Source organism: Choloepus didactylus, chromosome 6 (genome assembly GCF_015220235.1).
Source record: "Choloepus didactylus isolate mChoDid1 chromosome 6, mChoDid1.pri, whole genome shotgun sequence".
NCBI lineage: Eukaryota > Metazoa > Chordata > Mammalia > Pilosa > Megalonychidae > Choloepus > Choloepus didactylus.
The window spans coordinates 143,700,981-143,717,070 of record NC_051312.1 but is presented as its reverse complement, the minus strand read 5'-3'; the positions used below and the strand labels follow the sequence as shown (position 1 = coordinate 143,717,070).

The window sequence follows — 16,090 nt, the reverse complement described above, 5'->3', positions numbered from 1 at the left end:
GATGATATCTTAACTTGTGGATTAGTAGCCTGAATGATAGTGCAAAGAACTTAGACAATGATGATCATAGATGGAGCCATGCTGCAAATCATAAAAACAAGGCTCAAATCAGTATGAGACATGTGAATTTGAGGCATCTGTAAGACATAAATTTGAGTCGTCCAAGAGGCAGGACAGAGGTCCATGTTCTACTTATGGACTACAATGTCTCGAACTTTAACAATTTTGACTCCCAGGAGACATTTAAAAATATCTGTGCCTAAGGTCCAGAAATTTTGATTATCAGAATTGTGCATGGTGGTTCAGTTGTTTCTACTGGTATCTACCTAATGTATAGAGACCAAGGATATTATGCATCATGTAATCTAGAGAGCATACCAGAACAAAGAATTTTCATATTCAAAAGCACTTAGTGTCCCAGTTCAGAATCTCTCTCTATACATACGTGAATGTGGAAGTGGAGAGAGGTAAGGGGTGCTAGCACTCATCAGGCTGTTTTCATGTACCTGGCATGGTCCAAATACTTTGTGAATCAGCTCATTTAATCCATGCCATAACCCTATGAGATAGCCCTTTTTTTAAATGCTGATTTTATAGATGAGGATAAAAGTTTCAGAGGAGTTTCATAGCTTGTTTAAAAACTCACAGGAAGTGGAGAAGTGTGCATTAAACTGCCTTGAGGGTCCACTCTTTTAACAACTTCATTGCATCACTTTATTGAGTTGAAATCCGTTAGCGATAAGGTAATGATCTAACATTTTGTCCATGGAACCCTGTGACTTGTAGGAAAGTACTAGAAATGAGAAGTCAGTATGCCTTGAAATGTCTTCTTTAAGAGCTGTGCTTATGACGCAGATGATAGAGGAGGCAAAAGGGGCCAATGATCCTTTTCACTGGGGGTTAGGAATTCTTAATGTGAAATAGAAGCTGAGTAGAACACTGAGTCCCAGAGGCACCAATAGTAGTCTAAGATACAGGATGTAAACAAAGGCTGAGTAATTTCTATCCTCCAGAGGCTCATCCACCTATGTGGAAATCATGTAGGAGAGGATAATTCTCTGCATTTCTCATCAATTTCCCTGGAGGTACAGAAGCTGAAGCTGAATTTCATTCCCATTGAAGCCAGCTGATTGTGAGGCTTATATAAGGATCTTGTTTTCCTCTTTGCAAGTGAAGAGGACCTTCTGTGCAAATTCTCAAGGAGAAATCATGGCTTTTTCCCCAGAATATCTCTTCTAACCTGTTGAAGATTGAGGCCGATGCTGACAGGTAGTGCATCCTTCATCATTACAGAATTTCCCCTGCCCCCAGTGTAGTCAAGATGAAGGACCCTCAAGGCCCACTGTCAGTGAGGTCTCCAAGCAAAGGAATCATCCCTGACTTATAATTCCCTTCTGAACCCACAACTTCATTGCTCAAGGATTTGGGGGGAAGCACTTGATGTGAGGTTGGGAGAAGCCCAAGTCAGAGTGAGGAAACGCTGAGGCTTTAGGAGTTCTCTCAGAACTCTCCTCTGCACAGTGACACACAAGCTGAGCAGGAGAGAGACAAGAGGGAAGGACGATCTGGACTCTCAGGCCTGGGGAATCTCCTCAGGATGTCAGTCTCCTGGATACCTTGCTGAGTGTCTTCAGACAACCTTCATCTTGTAAACCAGCAGATCAAGAACTCCATCTGCAGACAAAGCCTGAGAGTACCTTGGTAATGTCACCTCCACCCCTGCTCCTACGGCTCATGCCAGGGAAGTGAATGGCTGTGGAAAATGTCTCTATAGTGGCTGAGTTTATCCTTATGGGATTAACAGACCAACCTGAGCTCCAGCTGCCCCTGTTTTTTCTGTTCTTGATGAGCTATGTGGTCACTGTGGTGGGGAATTTAATTTTAATTCAGCTTATTTGCCTGACTTCCCACCTTCACACCCCCATGTACTTTTTCCTCTTGAATCTGTCCTTCATTGATCTCTGCTATTCATCTGTCTTTACCCCTAAAATGCTCATGAGCTTTAATTCAGAAAGAAACATCATCTCCTTTGCAGGATGCATGGCTCAGCTATTTTTCTTCTGCTTCTTTATCAGCTCTGAGTGCTATGTATTGACAGCCATGGCCTATGATCGCTATGTGGCCATCTGTAAGCCCCTCCTGTACACCATCACCATGTCCCGTCATGTGTGTTCTGTGCTGATATCTGCTTCGTACGTGATGGGGTTTGCTGGTGCAATGGCTCACACAGGGTGCATGATCAGGCTGACATTTTGTGATTTCAACATCATTGCACACTACATGTGTGATGTCTTTCCCCTGCTCCAGCTCTCCTGCAGCAGCACCTATGCCAATGAGCTCCTGGTTTCCATTTTTGTGGGCACAGTTCTCATTTTATCTAGTCTTATTATCTGTATGTCTTATACTCTGATTCTTTTCAGTGTCTTTCACATGTCATCAGCAAAAGGCTGGTCCAAGGCTTTCAGCACCTGTGGCTCCCACTTAATTACTGTTGGCCTTTTCTATGGATCTGGGCTGCTCACTTATGTCAAGCCATCATCTGCTGGGTCTTTGGGACAGGAGAAGTTCTTCTCAGTGCTTTATACCAATGTGGTGCCCATGCTGAACCCCCTCATCTACAGCCTGAGGAACAAGGATGTCAGACTTGCTCTGAAGAAAGCCCTGAAAAGGATCAACAGAGCAGAACCAGTGGTGCTGCCTTAATCTCTGCCTCCATTGCTGTGTCTTTTTCTTCTCTTCTTTACTTTTAAAGTCTTGGGTGAATTTTCTAACATCTTTTCTTACTTTTCAGTGTAACTATTTATTCTTTCAATCTGCACATTTTATTTATCCATTTTGTTTCTTGGAAAAAAGTTAATTATGATTCATAAGTGTGTCATATTCTTTACAGGTACTGCTGAAAGACAAGTCTCCCCATCCTTTTCTATAGTTAAGGAAATGGTATTGTGTCTTGATCAAGGTCACACAGCTAATGTTGCAGAACCCAGTGAAGGAATGAAAGGAAAGAAAGGATATTGTGAAGGAAGGGAGAGAGATTCTGGAGAGTTGTTTTAAAATGAGCCTGAAAGTGGGGTCATTATGGAAACGATGCCCTCAGCAAAGTGACTGTAGCAGAGATGGGATTCTCAAACTGGAAATATACACATGTCCCAGAGAGATTAGATTTCATAGGGTATCAAACAGGTTCAATCTCAAAGTTAGATTAAATGCCAGTCTAATTTATAATAGTGATCATTTCCTGTGATCAGGTGACCAAGGAGTTTGGAGTGTATGGACTTTTAAAAGCCCGTTTTACATTATGTTATTATTTTATATTTTGTTGAAATGAAATATTAGAGTTATTAATGATAATTAAAAATTGTATAAAATAGAGATCCAAATACCTTCTTGTTTTGTATGATACGCAAAATTAACTGCCCACCCCTAGTTTCATTGTGACTAGGGAACAGTGCCCCTCAGAGGGTATGTATTTCAGGGGACACAGTTAAATACTGTATGTCTGTAAATTCTATGTTCATTAGAGATATGATGAGTTTTGAAAAGTTTGAAAACTTTGGTGTTTAAAATTGCCTTAAAATATAATAATGCCTGTTAAAAACATTACTTAAATCTGATTAAAATTATTAATCTGGGAGCAAAGCATGAGATATTTACATGTTTTATAAAATTTTTTCATTGTCATATTTCCTCCAGCAGAATCTGAATGCATAATTACTTCTGTCCTTCTTTGGTCCCTGCCTATTAAATTGCCTGGTGAAATAGCTTAAAATTGGTTTGGATCTTGCTCTAAAACACATATTTCAAAATTTCACATTTCAAGAAAGACATAAAATAAGGCATAGATCATCAGTGTCCTTAACTGAAAATGTCATGTGAAATGCGTACATGGCTCGCTTGTGATCTGAGGACTGTTATCATATTCATGAGCACTCCCTGGTGGATTTCGAGTAAGCAACAGCCTAGCTTGATTCTGGGAAGTCAACAAGTTTATTTCAAAGTTTGAACTTATATTCTTGTAATGACCTAAAAAATCTAGTCACTTTAATTTTTTTAGTTAAAGCCACATTTTATAATTTTTATAATGAAAATTGTTTAAATTCAAACTTTGCTTTTTTGGAGTTAATGTAATAAGAAAACTAGATACAAACATGTTAGAATATATGCTTATATAGCAGTATGGAATGTTTTGAAGTTTTGTATCTGTAAATTGGTGAATTTCTTAGTCATGGATATAGTCTTATACATCTTTTTATCTTCTTTTTATATCATAGATGTGCCATAAACATTTTAAACTAGAAAAATTGCTTCCCATTCATCTGTCTATTAACACATGTAAAGGGAATATAAAGGTTTTTTTTACGTAAAAGTGTAACACTATTTATACTTTGTTTCTAAGCCAATCAGTTTGGGCCAGATACTGTGAGAGTTCTAGCCATATGGTCTGGAAGATTGTAGTCCATAAAAGGGCTTCTGGGAGGTCAAGATGAGAGGGGCTCTGATAAGACAGCACACAGTGCATTAGGAAGTCATGAAGAACAATCAGTCAACAATGCACTCACTGTCCCATTCCACAGCCAAACACAGAGGAGGGCACCACCCATTGTGAACAAGTGCCCATGGGGCTGCTGAGGGGCCCCAGGAGCACAGTGTGCAGCCTCAGGTGCTGCAGACTTAGTGATGGGGGCCAGGCTGGGGATCCTGGTGGTCCCTGCTCCAGGCAGAAGCCCCAATCTCAGTCTCCCCATTCCAGGTACTTCTCCCGGTTTCCAGCTATTGTGTCCTTTTATTGGCATCTTTAGCTACGTTCAGTGTGAGTGCTCTGATAATGTACAAGGTGTTTGCAAATTAGGGATTCTTTGTTATCTTGAAATATTTGAAATTGAAAAGTGAAATTTAGTTCCATATTGTTTAAACATTTAATTTGTCAACAAAAGAAAAGAGTTTGTACATTATTGAAATATGATTTCATTTGTTGTCAGTTTTTGGTTGGTTTTCAAGATGATCTTGAACTATATTACTTTTGCATTCAATATTTCTTATATTTGGTGTATGTGAAAGTATTGTGGGTATAATGTCAAGAACTCTTGAGCAACCATTGTTTAAATACACAAAACACATTTTAAAACAGTGTTTTGATGCTTTTGATCAGTTCAAAAATTTCAACCTATACCAAGTTTGAGCAAAGGAAAGGTATGCATTCAAACAAGGCTAATGTAGATGTGGAGAAGGGATGGAAATTGAATGGATGGTCACATAAAGCACTGACAGAGCCTCTTTCTGTTTCTCCTCCTTTGGTGTAGTTCTGAGAGAGAAACACAGTTAGGCTCACCAGCTCTTGATACATCCTAACTCTGATTTCAAGCTTTATTGTCTGCCGTCAGAATCATGTTAAGATGGGTAGCCAGCATTGGTGTAAGGATGCCAGAGAAGAGTCTAGTGTCTCTTTTTTCATTGCACAAGCAGTTGTGGAGTTAGCAGGGGGATTTAAAAATTCACTGCATATCTTTAATTTCTGTTAACTTTAATTTCTCACTCAACAGACTGCATCATGGATTTACCTTTTCTTACCTAATTTAGTGAGTCTAGCAGTTTCAGCATCACGTGATATATTGAGAAGATCCTAAATAAGAAATACCAAAGAAGCAGTTTCAAAAAAAAAAAAAAAAGGAAAAAAAAAAAAACTCTAGTATGGAAATTTCAGAATTCTTCAACTTTAGTCTTATGCTTCTGGAACTAAGTGCCCAGATGATTTCTTCAATCTCTTTCTCTTTTTTTTAGTCATATTTTTAATTGTAGAACATAACATACACAAATAAAAGTGCTAACTTTTTGATGAAATTTGGTAAGTCTGGGCAGTTTCAAACATTCTGCATCTCGGTCTGGTGTTAATCTATTCTTTGTACCCATAGGTTTCTGAATAGTCCTCTCATCTTTCTTCAACAAATCTTTGGCTCTACGTCTTTAGCTTTCTCCACTTGGATATAATCTTCAAGTTCGTCTTGAATATAGTCATATCTTTACTTTGACTTCTTCATTAGGTTGACAGCAAGATATTATCTTGATCAGGCTTAGAAATTGGTGGAAAAATCTAATCTTATTTGCCCATTAATTGCGTCATTTTTTTCGCATGAAGTTTCCTGACATAGTGAGACTGTGCCACAACTGGGAGCAAATATGATGCAGAGAATACAAAATATATTTTTGGCCAGTATTCCACTCCCATTCACCTCATAATGTGAAATCCTTTGTGATTATAACTGTAGCACCATTCCATACACTTTTCAGAGGCATCAATAAAACTTCAATCTTTGTTCACTCAATGTGGTATCTTCTACAAGGCAATAGTGGGCATCTACAAACTACTGTCCCCTCCTTGACAATGCAGCCAGCTGGGAAGTGAATCAGGGTGGAGATGGTAGAGAGGCAGGGGCAACTGCTGCTGCTGTCACCACCTCTACCACCAATTAGATAGGCTGAATTGTCAGTATATGCCTGTTTCTTTTTCTATGAAAGTGTAAACCATTAACATTCAATGTTATTACTGTAAAGGCAGTAGTTTCTACTACCATTTTGTCTTTTGGATTTTATGTGTCACAGCTTAATTTTTTCCTCTCTTTCCTTTTATCTTTCTTGATATTCTTAATTTGTATACTCTTCCCCAAACCTCTTTCTCTTTTCTTTTCTATCAGCTTGTAGCACTCCATTTAGTATTTCTTGTATAGGAGGTCTCTTTTTCCACAAACTTTCTCAGTGTGTGTTTGTCTGAAAATATTTTAAATTCTCCCTTATTTTTGAAGAACAGTTTTGCTGGATATAGAATTTTTGGTTGGCAGTTTTTCTCTTTCAGTGTCTTTGATTTATCATACCATTGCTTTCTCACCTCCATGGTTTCTGCTGAGAAATCTGAAAATTATCTTATTGAGCTTCCCATGTATGTGATGTGTCACTTTTCTCTTGCTGCTTTCAGGATTCTCTCTTTATCTTTGACATTTGACAGTCTGATTAGTAAGAGTCTTGGAGTAGGTCTATTCAGGTTTATTCTGCTTGGGGTACACTGTGCTTCTTGTATCTGTAATTCCATGTCTTTCATAAGAGATGGGAAATTTTCAGTGATTATTTCCTCCATTATTCTTTCTGCCCCCTGTCCCTTCTCATCTCCTTCTGGGACAAGCATTACATTTCTTTTCATATACTCCATGCTGTTATTCACTTCCCTGAGACCTTGCTCATATTTCATTCTTTTCTGTATCTGTTCCTTTTTGTGTAGGATTTCAGAATATCTGTCCTGTAGTTCACTAATCCTTTCTTCTACCTCTTCAAATCTAGTGTTGTAAGTCTCCATTGTATTTTTCATCTCTCCTATTTTGCCTTTCATTCTCAGAAATTCTGCCATTTGTTTTTTCAAACTTTTGATTTCCTCCTTATGTTTGCCCAATGTCTTCTTTATATCCTTCATCTCTTTTGCCATATTTTGCCATATCTTTCCTCAGGTCATTGATTAGACTTTTTAATTGATTTAGGATGTTTGCTTGAACATCTTTAATTTGTTGTTTCAATTCACATATCTCATTTGAAGTGTTAGTTTTTCCCTTTGACTGGGCCATATCTTTGTTTGTCCTGGTGTGACTTGTAATTTTTGTTCATGTCTAGGCATTGTTTTCCTTGATTAATTTATTCAGGAAGTCTTTTTTGCTCTTTTACATTGGATTTTCTTATTGGTTGGCTTTGTTCTCTGTTCTTTGGTATGCAGTTCAACTTACTTTAGAACTATAAAATAGCTTCTAATTTACTGATCTGAATTTTTCAGCTCTTTTTGTTCTGTTTCTTGCACTGTCTCTGTATCTCTCTCACTCACCAGTTGTCAGATACACTCTGTCCCATGTATCCACCTATAACCGGCACCCATAGCAGCGTGCCTTGGAGGGTAGGCTGGGCACCACAGCAAGTTCTCTTCAGGTGGGTAAAACAAGTCTGCTGGCTCCTAGTGTTTTTTTTTTTTTTTGTCAACAAGCTCTGGGTTTCTTGTATCATCCATATTTCTCAGCTGGAACAGGGGTCAGTTTCCCTGGCTGGGGTTTTGACCTGTTCCATTGTGCCTGGGATAAGGTCTACAGAGGTTCTGAGAAATCATAAATCTCCCTTGCACTTTACATTCTGTGCAGAATGACAACTAATGTTCTGTTTGGTGACTTTGTTGTCCTCAGATGTTTGCCTTCTGGGTCTGAGGCTGTGTCTGACCAGGTTAGGCTGAATTACTTCTTGGAGCTCAGCTGTATCTGGCTTGGTGGGGCTGAATTACCTGTTGTAGCCTGGCTAAGTCCATCTGGGTGGGCTTGAATTACCTCTTGAGGCCCAGGTGAATCTGGCCAAGTGGGGCTACATTACTTAGCCACCTGAGTCTGGCTGGCTGGTGCTCAATTATCTCTTGCAGCCCAGCTGAGTCTGCATGGGTGGTGCTGAATTACCTCCCAGTGCCCCTGTCTGACTGGGCATGGCTGAAGCTGCAGGTTTCCTGCAGTCTCACTTTGCTAGGTAAAATCTGACTCAGTGTGGGGCTCTGTCCCCCACTTTCTCTGTGGCATAGGATTCCCCCAGCTATCATAGTTTTCAGCTGTCCACCAGGCACGTTTCAGGCCACCTGCTACTATGTTCCTCAAGGGTGGGGAAGGGCTTTCAGACTCAGTGCTGAAAACAGTCTCTGCCCACGTTTTCTCAGACTCTTTGTCCCTCACTGCTCTGGGCCTTGAAATGTTCTCCCTTATCCCCCTGACTTCCAAATGATGAGCATATTTCTCATTGCTGTCAGCGATTTTTTAATCTGTGTCCCCAGTGGGAGGAGAAAGTAATCCTAATTGTTGATTCTGTGTGCCTTCTGTGATTCACAAGTCCAAGTGGGTGGGAGGGGAGAGGACCCACTCTCCCTGAACAGAGTTCTCCTACCTTATATCTCTCTTCTTCTTCAGTTTGGCATCTGTAGTGTCCTTGTCCCATCCATACCCTCCTCCAGAGTTCTGAGCAAGGCAAGTTATCTCCTTTCTTGGTAAATATCTTGGGAGAAGTTTTCCCAGCTATTTACATTGCCATGTTGATGATGTCACCCCAGGTTATCTTCTTTTTCAGGTACCCCTTCCACTTAGCATCTGACAATTCTTTATACCCATAATCTTGGTTTGAAGGAAGATGATTTTTGTTCCTGGTGTCTCAGGGCTCCGTGCAAGGGCAGGGATGCCATGCGTCTGTGTCTGCGCATGCTCCATTTGTGGCAGAGTCTGACTGCAGCTATGTTTGACTGTAAAACAAATTCAGGAAAGAATTTCAGTAATGGAAGAGGAAGAAATTCTGATAAGCAGCATCATCTTTGGCTTCTTGTGTCTTTCATCCCACATGTTTTTGAGTTTATTCTATGTTATAGCTTGTATTAGTAGTTCATTCCCTTTTATTGCCTAACATTTTGCCATTTAATAGCTAGTCACATTTTTTTTTTAATTCATTCATCAGTTGGTGCACATTTTGGACTGTGTCCAGGTTTGGCTATTATGAATAATTATGCTATGAACATTTCTTTTTGTGGACATATGGTTTCATTTCTCTTGGATAGAGTAATAGGAGTGGAATTGCTGGGTTATGTGGGGAGTTTTAACTTTTAAAGAACTGCCAATATGTTTTCCAAAGAGTGTCTATGGTTTATATTCCCATCAGTAATATATGAGAATGAATTTCTCCATAACTTCCTCAATACTTGATATTGTCTGTTTTTAAGTTGTATTCATTCTAGTGGGTATCTAGTTTTGTTTTAACTTATATATCTCTAAGTACTAATGATATTGAGCATCTTTTATTAACCTTACTAGAGATTTTGTGAAATGTCTAATTTAAATATTTTGCCTGTTCCCAATTGGGTTAGTTATCTTCTTAAGTTCTAAGAGTTCTTTATATTTACTCCATATGAGTTCTTCATCAGATTTATAATTTGGAAATATATTCTCACTTTATGCCTTGACTATCATTTTCTTAGTTGTGTCTTGTGAAGAGAAGATGTTTTTAATTTTAAAGAAGTCCAATTTATTAGTTTTTAATTGATCATTCTTTTTATATCAGGTCTAAGAATACCCAGTATTAGGTTGTGATTTTTTCTGTTTTTTTTCCTAAATGATTAATATTTTACATTTTACAATTAAGTCTGTGATCCATTTTGAGTTAATTTTTGTGTACGGTGTGAGATTTATGTAGAAATTCTTTTATTTTTTGCCTATGGATGTCTTACTCCTCTAGCTCCATTGGTAGAAGAGTCTGTTTTTCCTCCATTGAATTGCTTTTGAAAACTTGTCAGAAATGAGTTGGGGATATTTGGGGCCTCTGGCTGGGTTCTCTAGTCTGTTCTAATGATGTAAGTGTTTGTCTGTTTGCCAGTACCAAACAGTCTTGATTATTGTAGCTCTATAGAAGTGTTGAAATTTGGTAGACTAATTTTGTCCACTTTATTCTTCTTTTTCAAAATTTTTGGCTATTCTCATTCTCTTATCTTTCCAAATCTATTTTAGAATAATCTTGTCAATACCTACAGAAAATATGCCTTTGATTTTGATAGGAAGTATATTAAATCATAGATCGATTTGGGAAGAATGGATATATTTACTATATTGAGATATAGAATCCTCCAATCTATATCATAGTATATATCATCATTTATTTTTATCTTTAATTTCTTTCACATGGGTGTATACTTTTGAGCATACAGATACTGTTCATGTTTTTTAAAGATAGATTTATACTTAAACACTTTGTAAATGTAATGTAGTGTTCTTTCAATTTCAGTTTCCACCTTTTTGCTAGTATATAGAAATATAATTGATTTTTATGTGTATGGGTTTTTTTTTAATTGAACTGTATTTTGCAATCAAGAAGAGAAAGTTACTTAAACTTTAAATTCTGTAATCCCCAAACTCCTTCAATAAAATTAACATTTTTATGTATATATTTTTATAGAACTGTATTTTTCTGTGAAGAAGTGAAAGTTACTCAAACTTTAAATTAAATTCTATAATCTCCAAACTCCTGCAATAAAATCAACATATAATTGATTCTTGCTTGTTGATTTTGTATATCATCATTTTGCTGAACTTGCTTGTTAGTCCTGGGAGGTTTTTAATTGTTTTTTTGTGAATTTCTTGGGGCTTTCTGTGTAGTCAATTATAACATCTACAAGGAGGAACGGTTTTTTTATTTGCTTATGATCTAGATTCTTTTATTTCCTTTTCTTGCGCTATTTCACTGACTGGTATTTCCAGTATGTTGTTGATAACGGTGGTAAGAGCAGACTTCCTTGTTGTCTTCCAGATGATAGGATGAAAGAATTCAGCCTTTCAACATTAAAGTATGCTATTACCCGGAGATTTTGTTTTTATTTCTGGCAAGTTTATCAGTAGTAAATGTCCTTATTTGTATCTGATAATACTCTTTGTTTTGAAGTTTACTTTATATAATACTAATATAACCCCACTCCAGCCTTCTGTTCTTTACTGTTTGTATGGTATATCATTTTCCATTAATTTACTTTCCTTTGTCTTTCAACTTAATTCACATCACTTAGAGAAGGATATATTGTTATTTATTCTGACAATCTTTGCCTTTTTAAAAATATATTTTTTATTAGAGAAGTTGTGGGTTTACAGAAGGTCATGAAGAGTTCCAATATACCTCCACTTACATGCAGTTTTTCCTTTTATTAATACTTTGTATTAGTTTGGTACCTTTGTTGCCATTTAGGAAACAGTACTATTACAATTATACTGTTAACTACAGTCCAAAGTTTCCATTAAGGTTAACTGTTTCTGTTATTAAAATTCTCTTGACAGTAATTACATTTGCATCTTCATATGGGACACAGAGACTCCTTTATCCTATTCTTTTTGGATTATATTGTCCCTGATTGGAAGTTAACATTTACCATCATGAATTAGGGCATAAACACAGACACAGTTTTTTCTCTGCAGGTCTCATCATGATGGGAAGGTCCTAGGAGAGACTTATACCTTGATTTCTAATCAAGCCTAAAGGAATTACAAGCACGAGGTGAAGGCCATGTGCTCTGTGGCATGGTGGCTCTAGGTTGCCCTACACATACCCTCTTGGCAAATTTGTGGCTAGAAATTGGAAGTACTCCTGGAACATTCTCATTGTGAGATCTGCTGTTAAACCCTTTTAGCATTAAAGGGAGTAGAAGATTCTGTTACTATATTTGTTCTCCTTTGATATCTCCATAGCTAGTTCTTCCTCCAGGACAGTGGAGATGAAATACACATAGAGTCAGCTCTGAGGTCTTTCAATGGAAAGAGGATGAGTTAATTTAGGTTTTATTTTTCCCTCATACTCTCCATGTTGTTGAAAAATGAGAAAATATATCAAATGCCAAGAAACTCAGAGATAGGGAGCTCTTACTTTACTGCCTGCATTTTATCGTCTCCATGTTTGCTTTGCACTCAGTCTTGTAGCAAACAGCTGTAGAAATATAAGTGACTCACTCAGAACATAGAAGCATCAGAGGAGTGAGAAGAGATGTGTCTCTGTATTAAAAAAATATGTTGACCTGGTATATATACATGAGAGTTTATGTATCATAAGCAGGCAGCATGATAAATTTTCACAAACTTAACCAATAATATAACCAGTCCTCAGACTAATTATATATTTTTTTCCTGCTCTCGAGCACTACAAAATCTTGGGAAAGCACATTTTCCTTCCTTAATTCTCTGTCCAGCTGGGATGGAACACAGGAGGAGAATGTATAGAAACACTGGGGTTTATGAATGCTTATAAATTTGGGGCTCTCCTATTAAAGGTCACCTCAATTCTTGGTTCCAATTTTCTACAACCAGTGTTCTCGTAGTTAAGTATCTAGTAGTTAGACCATGATGATGATGCCCTTACAGTAAGCAGAATGTTAGTAGGGTCTCTGCCCTAGTGAAACATTATCCTCATGGATCATCATCACATGGGAGCTGAGGTGTCAGCTGTAGCAAGGGAGACCTGAGTAAGGAGTAGGCAGCAAAGGGGCAGATGAATGAGAGGGAGAAATGTCGCAGCACATTCAGATCCAGTGACGCAAATGAGAATTTGAATTCTGCCAGTCTGTGTCCTGTTCTTATAGTGAGAGTTTGTCAGGACAGGGCTGGGTTATCCATTAACTTCATTTTCTGCAGTCCTCACAGATTTCTGATGATGAGAATGCTACCCAGAAATGACTCCTTAATGAATGAATTTATTCTTGCTTGATTAACAGATCGCCCAGAAGTCCAGCAATGCTTCTTTTACCTGTTTCTGATGATCTGCATTGTCACCATGGGAGGCATCCCTGGCTTGATAACTCTAATTGGACTGAATTCCTGCCTTCACACCCCCGTGTATTATTTCTTCTTCAATTGATTCTTTATTGATCTCTTTTACTCTTCCATTTTCACCCCAAAATGCTGATGAACCTTGTGTCAAAGAAGAATATCATCTCCTATGTGGGATGCATGACACAGCTGTTTTTCTTTCTCTTCTTTGTCATCTCTGAGTGCTATATGTTGACCTCGATGGCCTATGATCACTGTGTGGCCATCTGTAACCCATTGCTGTATAAGGTCACCATGTCCTCTCAGGTCTGTTCTGAGCTGGTGCTTGCTGTATATGTGAAGGGATTTGCTGGAGCCTCTGCCCACACAGGGTGCATGCTCAGACTGACCTTCTGCAGGGATAACATCATCAACCATTACCTGTGTGACATTCTCCCTCTCCTCCAACTCTCTTGCACTAGCACCTATGTCAGTGAGGTGGTAGTTCTCATTGTGGTTTGGATTAATATCACCATACCCAGTCTTACCATCCTAATTTCTTACATTTTCATCCTGATTAGCATTCTTCACATCCAATCCACTCAAGGAAGATCAAAAGCCTTCAGCATCTGTAGTTCTCACATCACTGTTGTTTCTATTTTTTTTGGGGGGGGGGGGTCAGGAGCTTTCATGTATCTGTAAGTATCTTCTCCTGGATCTATGGAACAGGGGAAAGTTTCTTCTATTTTCTGTACTAATGTGGGGCCCATGCTCAGTCCCCTGATCTACAGCTTGAGGAACAAGGATGTCACAGTTGCCCTGAGGAAAGCCTGGATCAAAATCCAGAAGACAAACATATTCTTATTCAGAGCAATGAAAATGTAAACAAATGCAAGTACCTCAACTTCTTATTGATGTTTTCCATGAAGAGGTTTTGTCCATTTTGATTGTATACATTGTTTTATTCAGTGTGGATTAATGTATTTGTCTTATTTCCCTTATACCTAATCTTGTCTTGTGCTTTGCTGCCTTATCACCTGTACCTCTCCCAAGTTTGCTAAATAATTTATAGCATATTTATAAAAGGAACCTCTGCATTGACTTTTTTCTTTATTGTTTTATACTCTTTCTGTCTCCTTGTGTATCCCTCACCTGAACAAATATGGTGCATTCCATAAGTCACCTGGGATAGTTAAACTTATATCCTGCTCATCTAAACACAGAGGAGTCAAATGCTATAGAAACATTCTCATTCTTGTCAATATTGTTAGTGGCATTGGCAGCAGGAGTCACAATATTTAAGTATAAAATACATGGTTTTTACTAGAATCACAAAGTTGTGCTATCATCAACGCTATATAATTACAGAAAAATCTCCTCACTCCAGTAAGTAACCAGGTCCCATTAGAGTCTTTTCCCTTTACCACTCTCCCCTGCTCCTGATAACTACTAATGCCTACTCTGGGATTTCATATAAATGGAATTATACAATACTTGGTCTTTTGTGTCTGGCTTCTTTCACCTAGCATAATGTTTTCAAGGTTCATTCATGTTCTACCATGTATCAGAACTTCATTTTTATGGCCAAATAATATTTCATTGTTTGGATATACTGCATTTTGTTTATCCATTTATCAGTTGATGGACCTTTGGGTTGTTTCCACTTTTTTGCTATTGTCAGTAATTTTGCTGTGAACTGTTGTGTACAAGTTTTTGAATGAGGACATGTTTTCAGTTCTCTTGAGTTTATACCTAGGAGTGAAATTGCAGGGTCATATGGCAACTCTATATTTATCTTTTTGAGGAATTGCCAGGCTGTTTTTCAGAGGGGCTGCATCATTCTACATTCCCATCAGCAATGTCTATTTGGTACTTGCTGAAATTGCATTGAGTAAGTAAGACTTCTTACTGAGTGAGTAGTAATAAAGTTAGTAGACAGCCTTGTCTTCTTCCTGTCCTTAACAGAAATGCCTCAAATGGTGCCCCATTAATTGAGATACTTGCTTTAGGATCAGTGTGTACATATTTTATCATTTTAAGTACATATCCATCAGTTTCTGTTTTCTTGATTTTTGTTTTTTTAATCAAGAATGGGTTTGAATTTTGTCAGAAACCTTTTCAAAAATCTACAGAGATTGTTGGGGATTGAATCATACGCCCCAGAAAAGACATGTTCATATCCCAACCACTCTCTGTGAGGGTGTGAACCTGTTTTGTAATAGTACCTGAGAGAATGTTAGTAGTGAAGTTGAGGCCAAACATAATAAGGGTGGACATTAATGCAGTGTGGCTGAAGTCCTTATGTAAGCAGAGGAAATTGAGATGCAGTCAGTAAGGTGAAGCCAGAATTGGAAGCCAGAGAAGATCTGTGTTGCCATGTGACAGAGGCCGAGAGCAAAGCAGGACCAGAATACTACAGACTTCGGAAAAAGAATGGTGTGGCCACACCTTGATTTTGGACTTCCAGCTCCCAAAACTGTGATACAATAAATTCCTATTTGTTAAATCAACCAGTTTTTGATATTTGTTGTATCAGTCCTGGCAAATTAAACAGAAATGATATTATTTCTTCCTTAAATTGCTTATATTATGATATATGCTATTAATGGACTTCCTAATACTGAAAATGCCTTATATTTGTCAAATAAATCCCATTTGATCATTTTATATTTTTCTCTTACTACGATTTGTGTGTTTGTAAATATAGTATTTAGTAGTTTTGCATTGATATTCGTAATGATAGTGAGCTATAGTTTTTTATTTCTACTATTTTAATC

The 16,090-nt window shown here is 37.8% G+C and overlaps 1 protein-coding gene and 1 pseudogene across 1 annotated transcript; both read left to right on the top strand.

Annotated features, from left to right (window-relative positions):
• Positions 1 to 1,725: 1,725 nt before the first annotated feature.
• LOC119537755 (olfactory receptor 143-like) lies at positions 1,726 to 2,703 on the top strand. Its single transcript, XM_037840304.1, has one exon. The coding sequence runs from the start codon at positions 1,750 to 1,752 to the stop codon at positions 2,701 to 2,703; it is 954 nt and encodes a 317-aa protein (XP_037696232.1). The 5' UTR covers positions 1,726 to 1,749.
• A 10,512-nt stretch (positions 2,704 to 13,215) lies between these two features.
• Positions 13,216 to 14,198, top strand: LOC119537405 (annotated as a pseudogene).
• Positions 14,199 to 16,090: the final 1,892 nt, after the last annotated feature.

Bases quoted from the DNA above. Each gene is read 5' to 3' on its own strand.
- LOC119537755 (XM_037840304.1), top strand. From the start codon at position 1,750: ATGGCTGTGGAAAATGTCTCTATAGTGGCTGAGTTTATCCTTATGGGA.